This window comes from Hippoglossus hippoglossus, chromosome 3 (assembly GCF_009819705.1).
Source record: "Hippoglossus hippoglossus isolate fHipHip1 chromosome 3, fHipHip1.pri, whole genome shotgun sequence".
NCBI classification, from domain to species: Eukaryota; Metazoa; Chordata; class Actinopteri; order Pleuronectiformes; family Pleuronectidae; genus Hippoglossus; species Hippoglossus hippoglossus.
This window is the reverse complement of record NC_047153.1, coordinates 26,460,956-26,486,257: the sequence shown is the minus strand read 5'-3', so window position 1 is coordinate 26,486,257 and position 25,302 is coordinate 26,460,956. Positions and strand designations below refer to the sequence as shown.

General features: G+C 43.2%; 1 protein-coding gene across 3 annotated transcripts in view; it reads left to right on the top strand.

Moving 5' to 3' along the window:
* The window catches only part of adamts18 (ADAM metallopeptidase with thrombospondin type 1 motif, 18), a 58,940-nt gene extending 45,725 nt beyond the window's left edge, over positions 1-13,215 (top strand). For all 3 annotated transcript variants that reach the window (XM_034570751.1, XM_034570760.1, XM_034570766.1), the window contains 7 exons: positions 859-985; positions 6,715-6,919; positions 8,712-8,906; positions 10,424-10,494; positions 10,677-10,842; positions 11,700-11,895; positions 12,327-13,215. In XM_034570751.1, the coding sequence (XP_034426642.1) occupies positions 859-985; positions 6,715-6,919; positions 8,712-8,906; positions 10,424-10,494; positions 10,677-10,842; positions 11,700-11,895; positions 12,327-12,442 (1,076 nt within the window). In that variant the 3' untranslated portion in view covers positions 12,443-13,215. The remainder of the gene's footprint in view (positions 1-858; positions 986-6,714; positions 6,920-8,711; positions 8,907-10,423; positions 10,495-10,676; positions 10,843-11,699; positions 11,896-12,326) is intronic.
* Positions 13,216-25,302: the final 12,087 nt, after the last annotated feature.

Sequence of the window (25,302 nt, the reverse complement as noted above, 5' to 3'; positions counted from 1 at the left end):
ACATCAACCAATTATATTGAAGTAGTTTTAAATTAGTGCTGGCTGTTTGTGTCTGAGCCTCCTCACAGGCTACGTTCCAATTCTTATTTAACATGTCCCCTTTTAAATATGCCCTCCATGCTTCCAGTTTAGATACTGAGGATTCATTTAAACCTAATGTAAGCCAATGGCACTATATATTAATACAGTCATCCCCTTAGTACTGCAATCCTTGCTAATCATTTCTTCCACAGGTTTAATTGCAGGAATTAGCAGAGACTAGTTATGCAAAGAATAAATGAAACTCCTCCATTGAAGACATTATAAGACATTTTAATTTTGGGATGTTATATATGTACAGAGAGAGCGATGTCCTCAAAAGTCATTTGAACCTCTTCTTTATAAAGACATACTTTAGTGAGACCATTCTTTGTTCATAGCTGGAATCCAACATCCATTTTTCCTACTTTAAATGAAATTAATATAAATTAAATAAATTTGACCAAATTGCTACACGGAGTTAGATGTTTTCATGTCTCCTCGCCTCATACCATGTGGGCAGTATGGATAAAAACATAATGGTATCTGAAAAAAGCATTATTCTTTTTTCTATAGTGTCAGTGAAGACATTTCAGAGCCCTTCTATCAAGAACAGAGACAAACAAAGTCCAGGACACTTCTTATTCCATTTATGTGTTTGTGTTCTGACGAGTCACCAAATTCCACCCAAGCTTGTTTCATGACAGACAAACGGACTGAACACAGAGATTTTGATCCCTGACATTTACTAAATGTAACTGAAATATTAAAATAGACCGAATCAACAAAATCAACTCTCTCTCTCTCTCTGTGTCTCTTTATCATCCACTCTTCCATCAGGTCGTATCTCCACTAAGGCGATCTGTCTGCAGGACCAGAAAGTTCAGGTCAACTCCACCATGTGTAATCCGATCTCCAGACCAACACTGGGCTCCCACCTCTGCAACACACAGCCCTGCCCTTCATAGTAAGTGCTGCTGCTGCTGCTGCTGCTGCTGCTGTGTGTGTGTGTGTGTGTGTGTGTGTGTGTGTGTGTGTGTGTGTGTGTGTGGGGGGGGGGGGGGGGGGGGGGTCAGGACATCTGTGGCGTGTATGTTTATGTTGCCAAATTTTCAGGCACTGTTTATATTATAGGCATGCGCACGTGCGAACACACACACACACACACACACACACACACACACACACACACACACACACACACACACACAGTGGTTTAGCAGTCTAGAGACTGCCTGTGGTCCATTTGCTGTGGCCAGCCACCACTCAGCTCTGCCTGTGTTCTACTTGCTCCTCTCTTCTTTGCTCACTCTCTAATTTCTCATCTTTCTTTCCTTTTTCCTCTTTGAGAAAACACAAGAAAGAAACTTGCAGTGTTTTCTCCAGCTCTATTTCCGTCTCAGCGTTAGTCCCATGTTAATAATACTGCAGTGATATAACTAAATATTTAATTCTTTTTAACTTTAGTTAGAGACATCTATTTTAAACACCATTCACTTTTTCAAAGGAATATCAACCTTGTGCTCTCAGCTCTAGATTAAGCGGAGGTCAGAAAACAATGCTCACCACTGTCATTAGCATAAGTAGCATTTCATTTAGAATGACATTTAAATGACATTAGAAGTTTACATTGCACATGTTGGGGATGTGTGTTGGCATCCCTACACCCTTTAGACAAGGGTGTAGGAAGCAAAGCAGCAAAAATGTGTTTAGTTGTGATTAATTGTTTGATGCAATGAAAATGGGGTGAAACGTCTTCATCGACAGCTGAGTGGGAGAGAGTGTGTATCGGTACGACCTCGATATTGCACTTTAATCCCCCAATCACTATTGTCAATGTTCGTATCACGGATATTTTGGCTTCATTTCTGGATAGTGGGAGAAAGTGGATATGTGTCGTCCATCTTTATATGGACGTCTGTTATTGTCACAGTGAGCGTGTAAGCCTGCTGATGTTAGCATTTGGCAAAAAATGTATTTGTCTACTTTGGTTGGAGGTTATGGTCAAACATTTCTTAGATGGGTGGGGTTCTGCTTTGGAATATGGACTTGCGACCTCTATTTCTAAAATCTATGTCTCAGTGTCTCATGTCCGAGCCAAGATGATCTCTAAAGGCCTACGCCCATTACTGTGCATCACATTTTTGACTTATGCATGACAGACCAAATAGTTTTTTACATTATAGGGAGGGAAAGTGAAATTGTATTCGACAACTATGTCAAGGACAATTAGGGAAGATAACAATTTACTTTTATGTGCCTCACAAATACATTATACATTTTTCACAACTACATATTTTTGACAAATTTATCTGCAGTGGATTTAGGTCCCCTCTTGACCCAGGGCCCAGGAAACGTTGCCCTGTGTTCCCGTCACATTGACAGCCCTGCCTGTCAGAAACATTTTATTTCAGTGGAATCCCCAGACGTAAAGTTCGACAAACTGGTTGACTGTTTTTGTCATGAACTAAATACAGGATGATGTTTCCAAGTCTGCAGTGGATTTTTCACTCAAGCGAACACTTGAGAATAAGCAAGGAGAGAGAAAAACAAAGAAAGACAAGGCTGAAGGAAACGAGGGAGACATCAAAGCCAACCCAGCGTGATTGTTGCTTTCTGTGAATATCATCCGTCTCGTATATTTTCAGCCAAACGCTGCATGACTTGTAGCGAAACCGTGTTCTAACTCAGTTGTCTAGACGTTGTACTTAATGGCATTTCTAAAGGAGACTTGAGCATTCAGGCCAGTGCAGAAAGCGAAGGAGGAAACCAGGCAGAAGTTCAGCAGAGTCACAAGTTGCAATGACACTGAATAAATGGCCCCTCTCCTATGTAGGCCTTTGGCTGAGGGAACTGGAGCTAACTTGATTTACAGCGCTGGTCCAAAGAACAGGCAGGGAACTGTGTGGGGTTCAGTCAGAGTGTACACACAGACACACACACATACATGGCAGCATGCACATTTACAGTTCATATCCACACAAGTTTTTTTTTATGCATGATGGTGACATACTCAAACCTTGAGGTAAAAATATAAAAACAAGCTGCTTATGTCTGGTGTTAATGATGTTGTCATTTTCGTCCACCATCAGCCAAGCTTCAACAAGTCCAGACCAAACTTTGTCCTGTGTTGGACAAGCCAGACAACTATCGGTTACGCCTCCAGCATAAAGCCTCTGTTTCTCACCAATTTTCCCACCACCCGAGAGGGCATTTCCTGCCCCTAATCTTGGGCATACCATTTCTCTTATCTCGCCGAAAGGTATTAAACAGCCTCATTGCATGTCCTGAAATCCCCCCCCCCCCTTTTCTGAGTGAAGGAAGTGGTATAGTCCAGTCAGCTTCTTATGTGTACAAACCAATTTATGGGCTCTGCACAGGAAGACAGTTGAGTCGGCTGAGTGGCATTGAAAGCTTTAATGACAGCATTAAGACCTCCGGGATGTATGGGCACGCATGCATTCAAGAGCCCAGCAGAGAAGAGAAAAATCGACAATGAGGCGGGATGTGTGTGTGTGTGTGTGTGTGTGTGTGTGTGTGTGTGTGTGTGTGTGTGTGTGTGTGTGTGTGTGTGTGTGTGTGTGTGTGTGTGTGTGTGTGTGTGTGTGTGTGTGTGTGTGTGTGTGAAGGGGGAATGTGAAAATGCCTGCTTATCTCTGCAGCGTGTATCTCGGGTGCTGACAGGCCTGTCCATGTTTTATTGTGCAGAGACGGCGAGATTCCCACAGGGCCCGGCCAGTCTAGCCATGCAGAGGCAGTCAAACCCCCCTCCTTCACTCCCATCTACCCCCTCGTGCTTTAGACCCGTTTTAAACTGTCACTCAACATATTGGTGTCTGTCTGTAGTGTTGAAGCACTTCCTGAGCATAAAACAGGGATGCGAGGAGAATTTTAAGGCGTCAGTTCAATCCTCCAGCTCAGCTTGCAGTCAGAAGTCATATTTCATAGAAGTTTGTGTCCTGTCTTGCTTTGTCCACTTCCCAGCCCCCATCACCAATTTCTACAACCTCTGTATCTTCCTCCTCTGGAGTTCCATCTCTGCTGTTTGAAGTTACTTTGCTCTTTCTCGTGGCAGCGGCCATCTGTAGACTCGCTTACCACAGGTCGGGGATTTCTCTGTGTGTCAACACGCAGCAGCATAGACGGACACTAGCGAGGCACATTGTACCTGTGCCAGAGAAGATGAGCAGAACAAAATAGAGACAAAGGATGTGTGCAGACGATGCTGACCAGAGCCTGTATTTATTTGACAGTCAAACTGAAGAATGCTCTAAACAGCCAACTTGCAAGTCAAATTTTTCTTTGCTAAAAGTGAAGAATGAGATGGATTTATAATGTGACTTCTACTCACAGCAAAGTTAAAGAGCAGCTCCTGAATGACCACATGAAGAAAAAGATGTGGCAACGACATGGTAAACACATATGTAACTTTTGTCATTCATTTTATATTTATATTAAATATGTATATTCCCAACATAACAATTTATATTTGTGGTAAATAAACATATTATTAGGGATGAAATAACGGGGAATTTACTCAGTGGGAAACAAAGAGAAGGAAAGGGATTCTGGTAGATGGGTTCAGACACATGCTTGAGCACCACATTGGCAACAGCACAGCAGGAACTAAAGTTTGCAAATCAAATCATTGTTTGCACTGTTAAACAAAATCAATATTTTTTTTAAAAAGAGAAATAATGGCATTGTAGACAGCAACAGCTTCAACACTTTAACTACACAATTCTGAATTACACATATTTGGATGACATATTGCTGAGTATCATGTCTCAGACAGTGTTTGCTCTCCTCTGTTTCTGTTCTGCAATGTACTGGAACCGACTGAGCACAGCCCCTGAGGCCTCTCATGTGTGTTAAAAAAGATCTTAAGTTTGGTTTTACAAGTATCTGTCCCAGAAATCTAACATTTCACCTGCAGCAGTTTAATAAATACTGGCCCAGGTTTACATTCAGACAATTAACAGGCCTTTCTCAGAGCAGATGTGTCGAATTGTCACAGTAAGAAAAGGACAGGCGTGACTAATAACATTAGCGATGGCTGAAGAAGCTGGTCGAGGTAACACCTACAGTACACATGTAGAAATGTTCAACGAGCTGTACCAACATCATGGAATACCAACAATGTAATGAAGGAAGGAATATAACTGAATGACTTTACTGGAAAAGAAAAGACAGCAGGGCTGAGTATGCAAGTAAAACGAGTACAGATGGTAAAGTTCACCAAACTCCAACTCGAATTTGAAAAGGATTTGTAAAAATAATCATTTTTGGTTCTGTAAAATTACTCAAGAAAAACCTACAATCAAACTGAATATTAGTTTAAGAATAGATGTTCACTTGTTGGTGGAAACCAGTCTGCAGAGCTTTCCACAGCCTCTCCTGCAGAATTGCACCCTTCCTCCTCAAAATATGTCAGTTATTGAAACATTTCAGAGATACAAATTACAGCTGGGTCAGTGGTGGTTTGCAGCGAAGCAGAGTGGCACTTCAGCCACTTTCCCCTAATGATATATTGTTATTTATACGCCTGGGCAAAAAAAAGCAAACAGTCCCCGAGCCAAAAATCCCAAACCGATGCTTTCAGGTCCCGATGGTTCACATCTTTCCCTCTTCCCAAATTGCAGTTTTGTCTGCGGCATTTGAAAGAGAATGAAAGCATTTTTCTTCCCCTGGAGCAGGTCGGGCAGGCGTGGAGGAATGGTCTTTGCGGTGGCATGTCGTCCCAGAATTGGACTGAGCCATCTGCCCATCTCTCCACGTCCCTCTTCTAAGCCTGTGGTTGTCAGACCACTCATTTGCTGTAATCTCCCCCCCAGCCAGAGCCGATGCCAAGACAGAAGCTATTTTCGAAGCAGCAGTAGGCTTTCATCAGTGGCAAAGCAGGATGTCAGAGACAAGTAGGGAGAGGAGAGGTAAAAGTACACTGAACTAAAAGAATAGACATGAGGAATAAAAGCATGAACAGGTGAAGAACATAAACAAAGAGGAATGAAATCGACAGAAGAGAGAACTGAAGGATTGTTGACCACATCTGTCTGTGGCCTTATTTCATGTTGTATATTGCGGTTGGCTCTGTAGCCCTGGGACCACTGTAATGGAGAGCTGTTTATACAATATGGTTTCCGTGTTTACTTTCAGATACGAATAGTACTGAGAGAGATGGATGGATATGGGTATATATATATTTCAGCGTCTGTATTTTCTTTGTATGTAGTTAAATACCACTTTGACCAATGACAAAGATCAATATGTGAAAATATTGTGCGTATTTAAAAAGTAGCAGGTCCAGGTTTTAATTAAGCAGAAAGGGCAGAGCTGAGAGCGCTCACTGTTTGGAGCTTTAAATGATAATAAGTGATGTTGATAGCACTCACTGGTAATTTAGGGTGAAATTGTGTTTTTGTGTGCGTGAGTTTGTTTGGACCTAAAAGAAGTGCAGCAGATTAGAGCTGGGACCTGTGGTTGGCTCGTCTGATTAGGAGCTCCGTCATGAGGCTGGTTTCCCGATGACAGAGCTCCACATGTTGCATGAATAACACATGTACAATTCAGCATTTTATTCAACCACTCACACCTACCATTTTTTATATTGATACTATCTGATGCAAGCACTCCATGTTTCTTTTAGTCTCCTCACTCAACATCTCTCTCTCTCTTTCTCTCTTTGTCTCTGCACAGCTGGGCGACAGGCGACTGGGGCTCGTGCAGTCGCTCGTGCGGAGGAGGCCAGCAGACGAGGACCCTGCGCTGCCTGAGGAAGGTCACCTACCAGAGGGAGGAGGTGGTGGCTCACTCCCTCTGCCCCGTCATTTCTCCGGCCCAAGTCCAGCCCTGCCACACCCAGGCCTGTCCGCCGGAGTGGAGCACGGGATCTTGGTCACAGGTGGGTTCGCAGAAGAATTTGACAAACGGAAATTGTGAAAATGGTAAAAAACATTATCTAAAAACACCAGCATTATGACATTGTTATTCAGAGCATGTTAGCGGGCTGATGTAGAGCCTCACAGTGCCTGTGCAACACTGAGGCTGCGAATCACAGACTTGGTATATTTTTCAAACTTTCAGCTTCAACTTTCAGAGCTAAATCTGGCTGCAGGCTGGCAGAGCTTAGAACAGTGTGTGAGAACACGGTGTAAATCCACAGGAGGGATCAAATGTAAATGTGCAGACTCTGAACAGCAAATACTGTCAAGCTACAGTCAGTCATGACAATTCAGCAACATACACTATCAAAAATGTGATTCTGCATAGATGCAATGTGATTGACCTGTTGTTAGTAATAGTAATTTTAAGATCTCAACTGACTGAATAAAATAAAATATAATGGGACTCAGAATTGTAGGAAAAACATTAGAAAACAGGTTTTAATCAGTCTGTGTCAAAACACACACACACACACAAACACACTGAGTTTCTTTTGCACGCTATGCAAAACGTTTCACTCAAGCTAAAATAAACGCTCTGCTGCCCTCTGTTGGACACATGGGGACAATAATGACCTTCAATAAGATGTCAGAAATATTAGAAATACTCTGTGCCTTCTGCTGGTTGCTGAAAAACTCTTTGTCTTCATCCCAATCACATCCCTTTTCTTTTCCCTTATCTTTCTATTTTAAAGTTCTAGCATTTTAATTTGTGCAGTTTAATCAGAATTGATTCAAATTAATCACAAAACAGCGACACAAAGGTGATCATGGCTTGGTTTGCGTTCAACTCCTGATTTGTCAAATGTTCTTTTGCAGCATTTAAAGTGTTTCCTTTATGAAAACATGAAGCATAATCATTTTAAGTGTCATGTTTATTTTTAATTGAGTATGTCTTAAAGTTTCTGACCTTTCCCTATGCGTCGCACACTACGCAGGGCTTTTATTTCCTCACTCTCCTGGATACCATATTAACAGCTTGGCAGCAGATTAGATCGTTTGTCAAAGTTTGATTAGCTGGTGTGACCTGCCCAGTCCGGACACTCAGCCGTCATTTGTTAGGGCGCTCGTGTTGTACCGCCACTCCGAGTTCAGCCGGTGGTCACTCAGAGACGAGGCCAGTCTACGTGAAAAAGGTCACTTGGACCTTTCAATGACAAAAGGACAATAGGGGATTTGTGTATCTAAATGGATATGCACAGATGTGTATGTGTCGTATGCCTAATAAATTACTGTGATGTTGTTGCATAAACTGCAGTGGTGGCGGTGGTCGTCAGCCCCAGCGGAGCAGTGTGACTCTGTCGTCCGCCTCTGAACGGTTCACGTGGAGTTTACAGCAGCCATGTCTCCTGTCGTTGGAGACTGTGATGGGCCAGGGTCACATTCATCTCCCAGTTATTGGTTTATTGTATTTGATGTTAGACCATAATGGACTGTCGTCAAACCACTGACCTTCTGTTTGCTTGTCCACCATGTGGTGAATTGCAAATGCATTGACAGTGCCAAGGATTTAACCTCTGTTAATATGGCCTGCTGCCTAAACGTGGTGAGAGCTGAAGGTTAAAACAATCATAAGTATCAGGCTGAGTGTGTGTGTGTGTGTGTGTGTGTGTGTGTGTGTGTGTGTGTGTAAAATTGATGATCATTAAACGTTTGCTTATTGAATCACTAAACTCCTGATCATGCAATCATCTTTGCCTCTGACCTTTACTCCACGCTGACTTCTTTTACTTCCTCTTCCTCCACTCACAGTGCTCCAAGACCTGTGGCCGTGGACTGAGGAAGCGCAGCGTGTTTTGCAGCAGCACCGACCCCGGGGCCAAAGCAGTGGTGGTGCCCGACAGCATGTGCAGACAGCACCACAGACCCAAATCCCAAGAGACCTGCGTCCTGCGGCGCTGCCCCAAAAACGAAAGGCTGCAGTGGATACCCACTCCCTGGGGAGAGGTAAGGAACAAAGAGACACGAAGCTCAGGGAGAAGGAGCATCACAAGTGAAATGTCTTGTTTCCAGTTGAACAATTTCAAGGCAAGCTCCGCACTAAAGCACTTGATTTGTGTTGAAAGTAAAAGGTGATGCACTTTGTGTTGAATGGAGAGGAAGACATGACATAAAAACTGTCTGGGAAGTAGAGGAGGTCGGTCAGGGGAAAAGGAATAACTGAAAGTGGATGGTAAATAAAGAACAGTATATTTTTCATATAATAATTTGTGGAATAATGATAATTAAAAATGTTTCATGCTGCACGAGTCAAATCAATTGATGACAATTTTTGTAATTCATTATTAGGCAAACTAGGCAAAATTGTGATATGTGTGGATTTTCTTCTTTTAGCTTTCAAACAATGTAGATTTTGTGGAGGGGGCTGGGAGAGCACCCTCACCTGGATCAGAGGACCAATCAGCGCAGGGGAGAGCTGTTAGCTGATTGGTCCTCTGGTACAGAAGGCAGCAGCAGAGCTGCCTCAGTGAGACACTCAGGGAAGAACAGAGACACAGGGACAGTCATAGGGAGACATACAAGGACTGAGACGGACATGCAGAGACACATTAAGCTGAGCTGCAAAGCCAGGGGCCAGCTGGCACTTTAATTTTAGAGTTTGAGTTTTTGTTTGTATTAATAAAATCATGCTGAAACCTGAATGGTTTGTCTCTGGCTGCTGTGGTAAGAGCCCCGTGGCATGGTGAACTGCCACAAATTTATTGCCCATTAAATTTCAGTTTTATTTCTCTGTTATATATGACAGGATATTGATGTCACTGTGATGAACACATAATTGCTCAGTTTTTCCGTGTAACATTGAAAGTTACTTATTTTAACAAGATAATTTACATTATTTAAATATGTAAATTTGTTGTTAATACTAGACATTTAAAGTTTAGTGACATAACAAACTAAAACTGTTTTAACAACGAGAAAGGATTCTTGTTAAATTGACTAATTTGGTATATAATAATAATAATTGACATGTACAAATATTTCACCTTATATTTAAGCTGCGGGTCAATCTGCCGTCCATTATATTTTAACAGTTTTGTTCTGTTTGTTTTCTGCTGTGATTTTGAAACGTTGGCTCGTCACTCCCTTACAGAAGGTTGGTCTCAGTATTCAGTTTCCAGCACAATGTTAGAAAGATAAAACACAGTCAAGATAGTTCCCAGAATGCTGATGTGATTTGGATGTAGAAAAGACCCCAGACACGATGACACACTCACACACGTACATACACACTGCATGCACATCAAATATAATTACTGAGAAAATACTCAGTTGAGCACTTAGTGTTTTGGCTCTTTTTCTACAGTGACCTTGTGGTGTCTGCTGCTATGATCACCCCTCTACATCACACACACACACACACACACACACACACACACACACACACACACACACACACACACACACACACACACTCCGAGAGTTCATTTTCTAAAACTGTCCCCCCTGCCTGTGCTGTTTTTCAGTGCTCCAGGTCTTGTGGCTCAGGCATCCAGAAGAGAGAGCTTCACTGCGGGGAGAGAGACTCACAGGGAGGGTATGTGCCTTCAACTGCACACCGAGACATCCCTCACACTTTAATAGATCCGTGCACAAGCTCAAGACCCCACTGTGTCACCTGTGTAGTATATCCACCGAGTCAGAATTTCAGTGTCTTCAAAATTAGAAGCTCTGTCGGCGAAGTCATGTTGAACAGGCACCCTGCTCTCTCCTGCACAGGTATGCAGAGTTCCCCATACGCAGGTGCAGGAATATGGCCAAACCCTTGGTGGATCTCCAGCAGGGCTGCAACCGAGGTCCATGCCCAGAGCTCCCACGGGTCGTCCCTGGCAGAACAACCTCCAACGCTGTGGTGTTAGGCTGGTACCCTTCTCCCTGGCAGCAGGTACACTTGCTCATGCTTTGCTGCAAAAACCAAACTACATGACGGACTTTTGGACTGATACATGGGTTCCAGTCTTCCAGTTTGAAGCTTTTGTCAAACATGTGACACACGTATGGATGTAATGGTAGCGTGTGTGTATATTTTCTTTCTCTTGAATAATCTTTACTCAAATATAACTTTGCTAATCCTCTTGCACTAACATCAATTTTTCAATCATAGCTTAATTAATTAGCTAAGGCAGACGTGAGAGGTGAAGCAACTATAACTAAGGGGGAGGAGCCTTGTGATATCCAGGTTTCTGAAATCAGGATGAGCTCTTGCTGGTTTCCAGGTTCCTCCAATGATCCATCTGTTGCTAGTACAGTATTGTAGATGTAAACCTTGACTGGCGTCGCTGTGCTGAATGGGCCTCAGTTGCCATTGAAAGCTCCGTTCTGTGACAAAGCCTTTTGGGGCAGGTTGTGCAGTTTGTATGTTACTTCATCTATGACGTAAAAAGTCTTAGGGGCCACCTCATGTAGCACAGTGTCTCATTCTGCTTGATGTGGAGCCTGTGATCGCTGTATGTTTCCACCAGAGAGAGATATGTCATGACAGCTCACTGGAGGGCAAGTACATGCTGGATGGGATGTTTGTTTTATTCAGTTCTTCTTTATCTCTGTATGGACTTTTTCTCCACCGATTCCCCTCCCTCCTCTGCTCCTTTTATGACAATTCTTTTCCCTCCATGCGCTTCAACATTTTGATCTCCTCCTCCTATTTATATCCCCGCGCTCCTTCTCATTTCTCTCTCCTTCTCATCCTGCCTTCCCTTTACATTTCTGACTCTCTGCTGTTTCCTCCTGCCTCTGTCTCAGTGCTCCGTGTCCTGCGGCGGAGGGGTTCAGACTCGGTCCATCCAGTGTCTCCGGCAAGGTCGTCCCGCAGCTGGCTGCCTGCCCCACCAGAGGCCTGTCACTTCTAGGGCGTGCAACACACACTTCTGCCCAGCCGCCCCCCCGGCTCCGGCACAGCGCCCTGGCTGGATGCCGGCTGCCGGACCGACACTGAAAGGTAAATTCCTCAGAGGGAAGAAACAAATTCATTCATTTTAATTTACTTGTGACCAAAGAAAAGCAACAAGTGAAACATTTTCTAGTTCCAGCTTCTTAAATTTTATTTTTAGCTTCTTTTCTTTACTTGCTTAATATCCTAATAAAATGAAACTCTGATTGGCAACGCTCATTCATTGGAAAAAACAATCAAGATGTCTCTTTCGGTTGTGGGAAATTGACCCTTTCTCACTACTTCCTGACATTTTTTGCTAAACAATGAATGGCTCTCTGTACTTTGAAGTGCTTTGAGTGGTCATCAAGGTTAGAAACATTATCTATAAATACAGACATCTACCATTTAAACGATCAAATAACCAATCCAAAAATTGTATTAAAGGTCCACAAAATTTAGTTGTTATAAAATAATTTTTCCTGTTTCTTTCTCTGCAGACGAACACTGTGTGGATCATTTCAGCTGGTGCCACCTGGTTCCGCAGCACGGCGTCTGTAACCACAGGTTCTACGGACAGCAGTGCTGCAGGTCCTGCTCCAGCAAGAGGCCGTAGAGCTCCGCTGCATCTGTGGCCGACAAGCCTCTGAAGGAAACTATACTCCAGAGGCTGTTCGGGGTGCGAAGACACAGAACTGTGGGTTTTCTTCCTGGAGTACTTGACTAATGGATTTTGGGGGAAAAATGGCAAATAAAACAGAGAATCAGTGGACTTTTCTTTAAAGAAGGCAATGTGGCTGCTGATGCTCATCTGCCAAAGCAGTGTCATTGAGTGATCACATTGAGACTGGAAAGACGAATCACAGAGGATCTGAAGACTTGTTGATGTTGTTGTTATTTTGCAGAGTGTTTTGGAAACCTCTGGATTTACAAGCCATCTAGAGAAGAGGAAAGGACAATAGCATTCTCAGCTTGCTTGTATACTTTATGTTGTATGTTTTAAAGGTGGTCTCACACGCCTTTATTTAAATTATTATGGTTCCTAATATATGATTTACAATTTGTCTGATGTACAGTGGATCTGTGACATGTTATTTCTATGTTTGGATTTACTATAGGATTGTGTCAGTTACCCTTGAATCCACGTCATGAGATTTTATGTGAGGCGTCAGTAATCGACGGTCAGAATTTGTCCTCCTCCTTCACGTTCGCTCTCCGCTCGTCTGTTCGCTGCTGCTGAATCAAAGACAGATTCTTCCCTGTGCATTCCATTCATGTAAACACCATGAAAACATACCTGTGTGTACGTAAAACATTATACTCAGTCTCGCTGTAACTGGTCGTTTTTATTTCTCCTGTATCGTTATGTTAATACAACTTGATGATCTATTTGTCTTCTCTCTTTCTTCCCTTCGCTCTCTCTATCAATTACAGCCACATTAAGGAGGTGAACAGAAGCTGTCTGCAGGCCTGGGGGAGAGGAGGGGAGGGTGGAGGGTACAGAATATATATTTGAATCAAGCTGGATGATAATGAGAAGGGGTCCACCACAGAGAATTGTCACACATCCTGCAACTCCCTTCACCTTTGAGTGTTTTGGTGTCTCTGAGCAATTCTTTTGGATTTACTGCCCATGGCCTTACTGTTTCGATTCATTACCACTGTTCTGATCTGTGTTGTCAGTTGAGAAAAGAAGAAACTTCTGATAAATCCACTACTTGTCCAGCACGGCAGACAGACAGTCCAATATTCGCTGGCTCCTTGGAGCTCTGTTTTCTTCTTTGATCTTTAGCTGCTGATGCTCTACTAGTTAGCTTGTTCAACCAACAAAGTTATTTTTTCCTCTTTGTTAGTCTGTTAGTTAGCAGGTTTTCAAAAAAACTACTCAACCTGATTTCCGTGAAACTTGGTCATATATGTCTTGAAAGGGCAGATACATTTTCATTGATTTCTAACTGAATGAAAAATGGATCTTGATGAAAAAAATCCGGCATATTAGGGGACTGATATTTCTGATCCAAATAAAGTTCTGGATCTAGTGAATTTAAATGTGGTTTCATAAGGGGACTGTTGGGCCTTGGCAGAGGAATGCACTGTACTGAGTGTCATTCTAGTTGATACTTGAGTTCAAATCAGTGCTTACATTTAAACTGACTTCTTTCAACTTCTTTGAGTATTCCAGCTGCGACTTCAGCTATGACTTCATCTGTTACAGTATTTCAACTATTTAAAACGTCTCAAATGCAAATTGTTTGCTGCGAGCTCATGTTAATCTTCTTTCTCGTTTTTTTCTTATTATATCCACTCATGTAAACTTTTTCTGGAGGAAACCCTTTCCCTTATCAGTGGGTGTGAATGAAAACTTTTCCTGCTGAAAAACCAAAACAATGAGCTTAAAGACACCAGAACGTTCTGAGGGGAACTGCAGATTGATGGAGGTTTTCTGTGGATTTTACTCATTAAATCAATTTTGGTAATAAAAGATAACAGAGCAGGTTTAATGTTTGTATGACATTAGTGTTTTCCTTCATGCTTCAACTGTTTTGCCCTCCCCATGAACAAAGGGGACGTTTTAATGTTGGATGGCCTCTGTTTGTCTGACCACTCAGTGGGGATCGGCATCACCATCGGCCTCTTTGGCAACTTCAGACACTCGATAACTTTTTGCCCCCTCAAAACTTTCATAACTTGAAGCGTGCTGAGACTTACGCTGCTTAACGGTGTTTTTCTTACGGTGATTATCCCACCCTCTCTCGCACTGCGGGGGCTGCGATTGCTCTTTAATCAACCCGTCTGCATGAATCACGGAGCCTGGAGTCCCCACATCGTCTCGGCTGCATGCTGTTTACTGGCATGCTGTGAGCCAGACACCACAAGCCGAGGCCCACGCACATTCACAGACAAATATGTCGACTCAGCTAACAAACACATATAACATGTCCATGGGGCACCGGGCTAGGTGTGAAGGTGTGCGTCTACGGTGTTAGGATCTGTGTAGGCGAGAGTATGCATGTGTAAATTGTGCACGCATGCATGTTTATCGTGATTTGCGGATGCGTGTCTGTGTTTCCAGGTTGTTTGTCTTAAATGGAGAGGATGCTTGTTCCATACATATGCATGTCCTTAAAGCCCTGCTTATGATGCCTTCCTCTCAGTGGGGCAGCAATTTTACTGCCGAGCTGATGTGCGAATTTCTTTTTCTCCAGCTCTTCCTGCTCTCAGTTCCAGATGGGATTCCATTTCTCTCGTCCATATTGGTTCATAATAACACATTTTGATTAACTAAGCATGGGGAGCTACATCGACCCTGAGCATTACTGCAGCAGATAAATAAAGAGGCCAAGACTCGAATAAAGGTCGAGACAGAAACTGAGGGATATTTTTATTTTTTATCCTGGCTTTAATTTGGACCCGTACCCACATGTTATGAATCACAACACGTTCAGCACCAGAACAACAGTGTCTGTAGCTTTGAGAATTGAAATGTGCCCAGAAAGTCAGAATCAAACTATAATTTTTTTGTTTACTCTTTAAAGAAATCACATCTCCTCTAAAATCACAATTGTACTTCACTTTTATAATCTTAGAGCTGCTGATGCACTTGCTGATGAAAGTGGGACGTTTGGCGTATTTATCCAAATAGATAAGGTATAGACAACTACAGTAATATAGTTTATATATTGGTAGAGACGTAATATTAATTATTGGCACTGATATGAAAATATTGACAATGCTGCAGATTTTTTGTCCTCTTTAAATTCCTGATTCATCACATGTCTTTTCAAGGACCGCTGTAACAACCTTTCTCTTAAGACACCTTGTCCAAAGCGAGCTAACTGCACCCCCCCTCCAATGAGTCTGCAAAACACGCACACTGAGCCAAAGTAGATGCCCCACTCTGTCAACTCCAAAATAGGCCCGTCTCTCTTAATACCTCCCCTACCCAGGCTGATCGATGCAGGTATTTCGTTTGTGATTTCAGTATGCTCTCCAGGTCCATCTTTCCTTTTTTTTTCCAGTTGGCAAAGCAACACTCATTGTCGGTCCAGCTGTAAGTCAGGGCTCGCTGTTATTTCCAGCTTCGACATTCCTCCACTAGCCAACTGTCAGGCAGCCCGGCTAAGACGGTCGTTTGTGTGCGCTTGGCGTGCAGTGAACCTTGATAGGACCTCTCACAACTGACAGTCAGCCTAATCACATCTTAACAGAGTTCCATCTCAGTGTGTGTGTGTGTGTGTGTGTGTGTGTGTGTGTGTGTGGACTGCGAGAACGTGAGAGTGATCTCTCTATTTCTTGCAGGGCTTACTGCGAGGGCAGGCCTCAGAACAAGTGAGAGCTGTCATATTTCAACGCCACCTCTCTCATCAGTACCTCTGTATCAGGCAGAGTTCACTGAGCGCGTGCCCACACATACAAAAAGATAACAGACACACTCTTGCCCCTTCCTATATTTTTTTTATTTCCACCCAGTTTTCTTTCTCTCTCTCACACACACAGACACACAGACACACATAGACAGGGAGGCTGCCTGCACAGGGGAGCACCAGGTATTTGCTGCAGGGCGATTGCAGGTGGCTGCAGGGCTTATGAGGTGTGCGGTTGTGTGGAAGTCGCAGTGTGGGGCTCATTTGTTGCTGCCAGGCGTCTCCGCCGACGTTAAGAGATCTACCCCTCGCAGATCTCCGTGATTAACGGCTCCAGAGACGAGTGACAGCTCTGCGTCAAGCCAAGCTTTTGTGCCTCTGTCACGCTGGATGATTTAAGAGTCGGGTAAAAGACCCGTGGATATCTCACCCGCGCCCCTGCTAAGCCTCCTTGGCTCCCCTGAACCCTCGCCCTGGTCCTTAACCACCACACACTCCCAGACTGCCTGTCATCAGCCTGCTCCTCTATCCATCTCCATTTGTGTTGTTTTTTTTTACACAATCCCAACCACTCCAAGCTCTCTCCTTCTCGTCCTCCTCCAACTTGATTTCTATTGCTCCTTCATCACATCTCGCTCTCACTCTCTCTCTCTCTCTCTCTCTCTCTCTCTCTCTCTCTCTTTCTCTCCTCTCATCTCTTTCAGGTTGTACTGTTGGAGCACCCACATCCCTTCACAACCCCACCTGCTGTGTGTTTTGTCTGCAGTGGGTGTCACCTGGGAACCAGCTGCCGTGTCTATAAATGTGTCTATACATGTTTTACAGGAGAAGCCTCTCTCTGTTGGGAGCATCGACCGTATGGTTGGGAGTCATCGGGATGATGATTTTCTACATGAAGTAAAGTAAAGAAGAAAAACGACCCTTTGCTCCTGCTTGATTAAGATTCTGTTTTCATTGATGACTGGAACATTTTGCTCACTGACGTTGGACCGTCTCACTCTGTGATGCTGCACCACGGCTCCCTGTGGTTACCTGAGCACCACTCTAACACAATCCTCCTTCTCACTTTTTGAGGATACAGGTGTAGAAACATACTAAGCAGCATTACATTACATTACCCTCCCACCTTGCATGTATGTGTCAGAACCACGACAGCCAATCATTTCTCTTCTCTTGCTCCTAATCTGATTCTGTCTCTCTCTCTGACCGAAGCAAGGTGGACACAACAGCTTTGTTTCCGAGCATCCCCGCTCAGATCCATCGGGTAAAAAGCTTTTACTTAACGTATTTTCTCCTGGAGGCTATGAATATTATTGATCTGTGTGTTTGCTGCAACTCTCTCTCATCTATCTTCCTTTGAGTGGTTGGTTTCTCATCATTTTTCCCCCACTGAGAGCTGATAAGGGTCCTCGGAGCCATGTGGGCACCAGCTGCAGCAGTGCCCACCTGCCTGTTAACCCTTCGACCTTGAGGAAGCAGTGTCCAAGTAGCTCCAGAGAGCTCCTGCTTTATACGTGTGTGTGTGTGTGTGTGTGTGTGTGTGTGTGTGTGTGTGTGTGTGTGTGTGTGATACCTGTCTTTTCCCCTTAATGTTGTATTTGTTCAGTGTCGGTATGTATGTGAATTAATCAATGTAAAGCAGAAAGCTCATCCATTTCACCTTGCATCCTCTTCCTCCTCCTCCTCCTCCCTGGGGATCCATTGCTTGGATTGACATCAATATATTCATATGGAGTCATATACAGCGTGTACACTACATGTACACACACATGTATAAATACACATGTGCACACAGGCAGTCTTTGAAATGTTGTATTTGACGGTGGAGAAGGCTTCAAGCTGCCGCAGGCACTGGAGGAGAACGTGGCAGCACTGATCAGTTCCTTGTCTGACCACCAGAGGGCAATGCTTACCCAATAATTCCAAAGAGGTGTCGCCCTCCTCCATCCAAATTTTAAAGCTCATTTTAAATGCAAATTACAAACAACATCAACAAAGAACAACAGCAAAAAAAGAAACATAAATCATACTCTCTTACACCTACCAGATACATGCAAATAGATTCCCCTTGATTTCTTAGTTCCCCAAACAGAAGCATTGACTCATCTGACCTCTGCTGCCGAGGAGTTAAACACGACAACTGCAGTATTCACATTCCCAAACTTGATTTTGACAGGCGTCAGTTCAGTGTTTGTAACAGTCATAATTTATTGATGAACCGTGTACTCACACTGGCCGAAGGGGAATACAATCGCACAACAGATATGTTAATTCCAGACCTATCAATTTTTCAGACTCTTTGGTCCGCCATGCCAGACGAATCTCTGAGGTGATCCTTCATTTCCGCCCCTTGCGGATAAAAAGACGAATAGCCGCAAAAACAAGCCAAGCTTGATTTTTTAGACCACCGGTGATTTCCTAAGTAAATGAAGTGCGCTCCAAGCATGTCGAGGGCAAAGCCGAATTACAAATAATCAGGGGGAAACATCATCAGACAGAAAGAAACGAGGTCAGAACTATTACTGATTAAGTATTACTTTTTTTGTGCAAGGCAAGCAACAAAAGTGTTAGGGCGGAAAGTGAAGTGTTCTCCTTCATTGTGGAAAACAGCAAGGGAGCTTGTTTGTAGGTAAGTGGCCAAGGTTAGAAACCTCAATAAATCAAAGCCACGCGAGTGTTTCAAACAAGGACACAGCAGTGGTCACACTACGGCAGATGCATTATTTTCAGATACCCACTTTAGTTGCCGACATCCTCGTACCTAATGACTGTACTTCCCACATCTGGCTCACAGCGCTCCCTGTGACTTGACCTCCCGCTGCACGTTGACTTGTATCGAGTGGCCCACATGGTGGATGAAGAGCCTGAACATCAGGCCCACCTTCAACAGCACTTTTATCTTATCTAGGCCTTTATGGGGGTGAAGAGATTGCATTTTGAAAGTGAAAGGCCTCATGCTTGAACAAAACGCCTCTGAAGTGACATGCGACAGATATCCCCTGAAACTTATTTCAACTCAATGGGGGGAATTTCTTGATGTTTCGAATCGTCTCCATCACGCCAGCGTTAACTTTATCTCTGGCAGCTCAGATCAGTTTAATGGATCAGAATGGCTCGATGAAATTTTCATGTCGAGCTAAAGCGGTGTTCCGCAAACCGAGGCGAGCTCCAGTTAAATCGCTGCTGCTGCGTGTCATCCCACCTCAGCCTCACGTTGCTTTAAATACCCCAGCGCTCTGTGGGGGCTGGTGTGACTTTCATATCAAGCAAACCTACAGCATTTACAGGAAGCTTTAGAAAATTGGTGTAAAAAGGCACCGGTAGCGTCCATCTGTGTGCTGTTAATCTTAGATCTTTAAATTCTCAAAAAAAGTCAGTGATGGAGGTGTTTTGTGACGTCTCAGACAGCACGAGCAGAAGCTATTTACTGCCGTTAACATTGTGTGTGTGTGTGTATTTTGCTGTGTGTTCTTGACATGCATGACATTTATGTGTGTGCTCACGACAAAGTTGCGCAGGAATAAATCACAACTTTTCCTAAGACAATAGTGACAGTTGCGATTCGATCTCATCCCGCTGAATCGTCTGTGGCTGTCAGCAACTGCTCTGAAATGGAAAGATTTATATATATATATATATGCAGACGGAGGTAGAGAGAGGGGGAGAGAATGAGAGAGACAGACAGAGACGGAGTGAGAGAGAGGAGTCTGACAGATTTCTGTGACAATGTGCCTTACAGCCACTTCCTCTGTGCTTTTTACCCGGTGCCTCTGGTGAAGTACACACATGAAAGTGAAGGAGGCATCACATGCAGCCAAATCGTCGAACGGCACCATTACAGATACAAAACATCTGTCACCTGAAGCTGGAGTCAGTCGATTTGACGGCTTGGCTCACCTCACTTTCTGCAGCGTGTTTACTGGGAACTTAAACGGTGGAAATATGACAAACATAAAACCAAAAAAGGCTCTCAACACACACACACACACACACACACACACACACACACACACACACACACACACACACACACACACACACACACACACACACACACACACACACACACACACAATAAATAAATCACATTTTACAAATGATTCCCTTTATTAGACGGAGCACTTGTAGCAGCCAGGACTACTCTCTAAATATACCCCTTTTGTTCTCTCTGAATTTATATCAACCTCTGTCGACAGCATTCACAACAGCTATGGATGCAAATCCAAATGAAGCAAATCAATCAAACCGCCTGCTCCTTCTCCCCCCGCCCCCCGCCCCGTCCTCATCCACCCACTCCCCACCAGCAGAGAAAACAGCTGCCGATAAAGTGGAGCTAAAATGGGGAAGTTTGCCTCCGCTCGGGCCGGGTTTCCTTCGGAGAGCAGCAGGGAGTGAGTAGGGAGAGCGGGGGGAGGTGGGCAGGTGTGTCTGGCTGTGCTGGCGAGGTTCACGTTTCCCAGTTACCTTTGCTACACCTCGGCTAATCATCTAGCTCAGTGGTCGGTCCACGCAGCGGGAGAAGCCAATACCCCGTCCCTCCCTCCCTCCACCCTCCCCATGTTGGCCTCAATTAGTGGGGAATTAAAGTCCTGCTCCACGGATGGGATTCATGGGGGACGCTGCTCCTTAATTACAGCAGCTCTCCATGTGCTGCTGGGGACTGATTGCGAGGCAAGACATCCCCCAACCCAGCACCACCCCAGCCCTACTCGGGGGTGTATGGAATAGAGCGTTGTTCAAATCAGCAGGCAGATGCAGATTAGTTATTCAGCTGATACAATGGTGCAGAACTACAAGTGTCACTGTGACTCTCTTCATTTTATTATCCTGCTGCCTACAACACGTCCAGGGAGAGAAGAAACTATTTTTTAATGCAGAAATAGTCAACAGCACAGCTGTGACAACGTCTCTGTTTTTCAGGCATTTTTCTCAGTTTGAAAGTAAACTCTGACAAACTTTTGGAAAGCAAAACTTTCCTTCCACCTTCATTCGGGCTAATTGTCTGTGGGTTTTTGCAGTGTGTGTGAAATGTACTCAATGTTTCAGACCATATGCTACAAAATATTTCCTCTTTGAATTAAAGTTATGTGCTTGATATAGTTTTTATCTTCCTTACAATTATTCATGTGTTTTTCACACTTCTTCTCATGACAAAAATCTGGAGAGCTAACGTAAGTGAAATCGTTGCCTGGCTCAGTCAGTGTAGTGAGTTGAAGTCAGAATCCTCCTCATGTTCCAAATGTAGAATAGGGACTGAGAAACTACAAACAGCAGCATGAAGTGTCACAGGATCTCAGTAAGATTTTTAATAAGACCGAGGTTCTTGACCTTTTTTTGGAAAGGTTTCCATAACCCGAGCTATTAAAAATTATGAGTATTAGGGTCACATAAAGGGGAAAAATCTTAATATTACAAGAATTAAGTGATAATATATTAGAATAAAGTAATAATTTTACTCTATGTTGATAATATCAGAAGATCTGCGTGTTCCTGCATCATGTGGAGCATCTTGTTTTACTTTATCCTAAATTTCTCTCCGAAGAGAGAACCACACAGACCTTGAGAAAATTGCCTCTTCAAGAACTTATTCTATTTATTCTTACATTATGATGCTGAAAAACTCCAATTAGTTTTCTTCAGTATGGTCCTAATACTCCACTGCATCAAATAGAATGCCTTTGGATATGTTTTATATTTCAATTGAGAGTTAGGACAGAACAGTTTAGCCTATAGGCTACTACAAGCACCACCATGCTACTGAAGAGTCTGAAAGCACAATATGTCGACACTGGTGGTTATTTGAACTCACTGCGTCTGAAGTCGTGGTTGTGCTGCAGCCTTCAGTGGAAAGTTTCCTCTCATCTGTCAAATCTAACTCTGCACAAGTAGAGTATGTGTGTGTGTGCAAACTGAGCCATGGGTCTAAATTTACAATCACCTTTAGGTAGCAGCCACTTTCTCCAAAGCAAAACTCCTTGTAGCAGCGGATCAGGTGACGGCTCCTTCAGCTGGAGCTGATTTAGCAGTTGAAGGTGTCAACCAAGCAGTCCGACCTTTTATGCTAAGTTACCAGCGCACTGTGCATCTCTCTTGCTTCTGTCCTTCTGTATGTGCTGAATGTGCTGAATATTAAGAGGAGATCAGAAAATGTGTCATTCTAAAGGGCACAGACATAAAATGTGTTTTGCTTTTTATTCCTGAGGACTTGCAGTCTTTAAAGGGGCCGTGAGGTCCAAGGGAAATGTGACATAATCAAAGAAATGTAGATTTAAATGTTTGTTGTTCAGCTTATCTTCATTTTCTAGCATCTTAATGTGCTGTGACGCCACTGTGAGGTTGCAAAGGTTCATACAGGCTGCAAAAAATATGAAGACGAAATGTTTCAAATGACAATGTTTTGTGCATAATTGCTTTTTCTCTTTAAATGGATTGTAATGGATAACAGAAATGTCTGCATAAGTGTGTGTGTGTATATTTATGTACGTATGCTGTACCTACAATATTCAGTTTTACCTTTTTCTGTTTGTTGCTTTGATTAAAAAATTTGACCAAAAACAAGGAAGCAAGCAAGAAGAAAAACAAAAAACAAAAAACAAAAAAAGCAGTGTTGACTGGACCCTCGTGCACCTCGAAGCTTGGGATGTTCCGTGTGCCGAAATAATTTCACACATCTAAATGATACGTACCATGAGGGCTACGTCATAGGGGGTGCTATTGATTCATTTTGCCACACCCATGAAAAAGACCCATAAAATATGTATATGGTGCATGTGCAATGTTTCCTTCCTCCTTCAGACTCACAAAATGATCAGTTTCAACAGCAAAGTAAAACAAAAACAATTAGGAGAAGTGAATACTCACAACTATGTTTTTCATCTCATGTATGCAATGGGAAATCAATGCACATAAAAGTGTATAAATGTATATATTCCACTGACTGCTGCCACAAATGCATACTCGAGAGTATTGTATCCAGAAATAGGGCTATGAAGGGCGCTGCACTTGTGCCCCTCAAAGGGCCTGAGCTTGTGATGGTTTGATATGCATTCTTTATTTTGGAGGGCAGGAAATTACACAGCCTGTTTCCACAACCCACATCTCAGTGTGGCTTTCTGTGAAAAGGTTGGAATAATAGCTCTTTGTTTCTGCACCTGTGCGATACCAAAAAACCCAGAAAACCCTCCTTGAATTTCTATGAAAAAGGCCACGAGAGCCACTTGTGACTGGGGAGCAGCGGCGGGCTGAAGTGGCTGCAATATTCTGGAATTAGCAATGATAGCTGAATACTCAGGGGAGGCAAGTGGGTACACATCTCCTTATGTTATTTTTACATTTCATTTTGAAAAGTCAGAGGGAGAAGAGAGGGCGGGAGGCATCCATTAAATGTATCATTTGAATTCTGCTGCCACTGTGAGCGTCCACCTCACATCAAGTCTGGCGCTACGAAACAAGAAGCCAAGTATCAGCTAACTTCAATTGTTTTGTCTTTGAACAGCACATGACAACCTCCAGATTCACAGTTTTGTATTCAGAGGTAGTATTCTCCTGTCGAAGCCCGTATCCCCTTTGAATAGACTCGCCTTTGGTGAATTAACTAAACTTTTTTAAAAGAAAGGCTCAGCCATCGCCCCACAAACTACAAACATGGCCTATTTCTCATTTCCTGAGAAACCACATGCAGACTGTATCCACCTCGTGGCTCTGACAAATGTCACCGGGCCACCTTTCACATTGGATTCTTGTATCAATAGTCAGGGAGGTTTCATAAATCAACCGAGACAAGTTTTTCCCAATCTTCTCAGGGCTTAGTTTTACAGTGGTGTCGATGGCATGACAAATGAGAACCATTGTCACTTTTGAAGAAAAAGGAGAGAGGGAAATCGAAAAATAGATGGATATAGGTTGAAAAGAGAGGAGGAAGAAAGAGGATGAAAAGAGTGCTGTGTCGTGACAATACCAGATCAATCAAGCATTTTTTTAGCTTCCCTGAACCCACTGACCCCAGCTAAAAACACTTATATTCTTATTTTGATTCATGTCAGAGAAAATAGTACAGTTCTCATGTGCGTGTGCATGTAAGGGTGCATAACATCTGTGAATAACTATCATGGAGGAGTGATGGACAGGAGGGGAGAAAAACAAGAACAGCAATGCATCAACGGCAGAAATGAAAGTAATGGTTAAGTGTGTGTGTGTGTGTGGCTGCAGCATATTCTTAAATCAGGAAGGCATGCAAGAGTAACGTGAATGCAACATAAAATGTGGACTTAAATGAAGATGAGAATGTTAAATGAAAATGGGAGGAGATGGAGCAAACGTTTTTACTCGAAACTAGCAACACCATCTTTTGCCCAAACCTACAAAAACATTACAGAACAAGAAGATAATGTCGATGTCAATCTGAACTATCAATAAAAACATTACTGTATTATGGTAAGATTTCTTGCATTTGCAACAGAGTGAAAACATTTAACATGAGCATCAGAGATTATGCAAACAAGGACCAATTCATTGAAGCTTATTGGACTGAACAAATGATTTGTCCGAAATGTGAAAAGATCCTTTAGCCTACAGGAAGTGTTTCCACCCAACAGCTGAACTGAGCACCATTCAACAGAAACCCACATTTCATCAATGGAGAGTCCAACAACTTTGAGAGGTCATGGGCCCTTGTTTGACTGACAAGTGATGTCAGGGTAGAGCACTAGTGACACCACAGTGAGGTGTGCTACAGATGGTGATAAATAAACAGTATACAGATTGCATTCACCAAACATGCTGAAACAAGGCAGGGTCCTGTGTTATGTAATGCTTCAGGTTTTGGTGGAACAATGAACAATGAAATACAGCTCAGGAAGTTCCATTTCAGCAGCAGATCTGTAAACTCGACAGCATCACACAGCTGTTAGTTTTACTCAGGTAGGAGAATGTAAAGGAAGGAAAGACGGGACTTTTTTTTTGCTGAAACAACTGCTTGCTCTGGCTTGAGAGTCTGTAAATGGTGAGAGTGAACCGTAGACTGTGTATGACGATGTGTCTCCACTTCCTGCTGTTGTTGAGCTAAGATATTCCAGGTACGGCTGCAGCCATCATTCTTTTGACAACGTCTGCA